The 1176-nt window shown below is 71.3% G+C and overlaps 1 protein-coding gene across 1 annotated transcript in view; it reads right to left on the bottom strand.

Moving 5' to 3' along the window:
• Window positions 1-511, bottom strand: part of SMURF1 (SMAD specific E3 ubiquitin protein ligase 1) — a 105169-nt gene extending 104658 nt beyond the window's left edge. The window contains exon 1 of the mRNA XM_081819321.1: window positions 180-511. Coding sequence (XP_081675447.1) covers window positions 180-234 — 55 coding nt within the window. The 5' untranslated portion in view covers window positions 235-511. The remainder of the gene's footprint in view (window positions 1-179) is intronic.
• Window positions 512-1176: the final 665 nt, after the last annotated feature.

Raw genomic sequence — 1176 nt, forward strand, 5'->3', positions numbered from 1 at the left:
GGGCACTCGCCGAGGGGGGTGACGAGGTCCTGGGACAACGGCCGGCGTGGGGGAGGGCCACTCTATCGGGGCGCTCTGCGGGAAATTCCGGGGCTGCTAGGGGGCCTTGCGGGGCGCCAGGGGGCGCAGGGCCGTGGGGGGTTGGGGGGGAAGACGGGTGGGCCTCCCGCCGGCCGTACCTGTCAGACGGATCTTGATGCTGGAGCCGTTCCTGCGCGTCCCGGGGTTCGACATCTCCCGCCAACGATCAGGCAGCCGCGGATCCAGCGCCGCCGCCCCCCGGCCCGGCCCGGCCCGGCCCCGCCGCCGCCGCCTCAAGGTTACGGCTCCGGGCTGGGCGCCGGGGTCCGAGCCGGGACACAAACTCCGCGGCCCAGGCGTCCGGGCGGCGGGAGGATGGTCGAGCTGGGGGATCGGCGCTCGACCCGGCGTCCCCGACCCTCGCCCGCTCCCAGCCGAGCCCAGTCCGGAGCCGCCGCCGCCGCCGCCGCCTCCGCCGCCACCGCCACCACCTCCTCAGAGCCGGACGCCCGCCGCCCTCACCGCTTCCGCCGCCGCCACCGCCGCCTCCCGGAGCCGCGCGCGCGCGCCCGCCGCCGTGCCGGCCCGGCCCTGCGCGTGCTCGCGCTGTGCGCCCCCGCGCCTTGCGTGCGTGCGCGCGCCCGCGGACACGGCGGGGCGGGGCGCGCCGCGGAGCTACGTTGCCGGCCCGGCTTGGGGCGCGCGGGGATTGGAACCTGTGGCCGGGGCTTTCCGCGTCCTCCCGCCGGGTGCGGGGCGCAGGAGATCCCAGCTTGGAAACGGAGCACGCCCTGGAGGCCCGCGGAAGGGGAAGCGAGGGTGCGGGGCCCCGTTTGGGCCCGCGAACCGTCGCCTTGGGTCTTCTCCACTTTCCCCAAGGAAACGGGTCTGCAGATGCGGACGGAACTGATTTTCCAGGTCTCTCTCAAGCCCCCGGGCCCCCGATAGCTATTGAAGAGAGGTTTAGGCCTGCTACTACACACCAAGCACCTTGCACAAATAGTTATGCAACACTTTTTTTTTCTTAGAGAATGCAATTTCAATGGAGACACCTCAAAGACACAAAGTCCCCTAGGTGTGTTCTGTGCAACTGGTGCGCTCTATTGACCCGTGACAGAGTTGCCAGAATGGCTGGAAGTGCCATATACGGACAAG

Source organism: Leptonychotes weddellii, chromosome 5 (assembly GCF_054177405.1).
Source record: "Leptonychotes weddellii isolate Sample4059 chromosome 5, ASM5417740v2, whole genome shotgun sequence".
Lineage (NCBI taxonomy): Eukaryota > Metazoa > Chordata > Mammalia > Carnivora > Phocidae > Leptonychotes > Leptonychotes weddellii.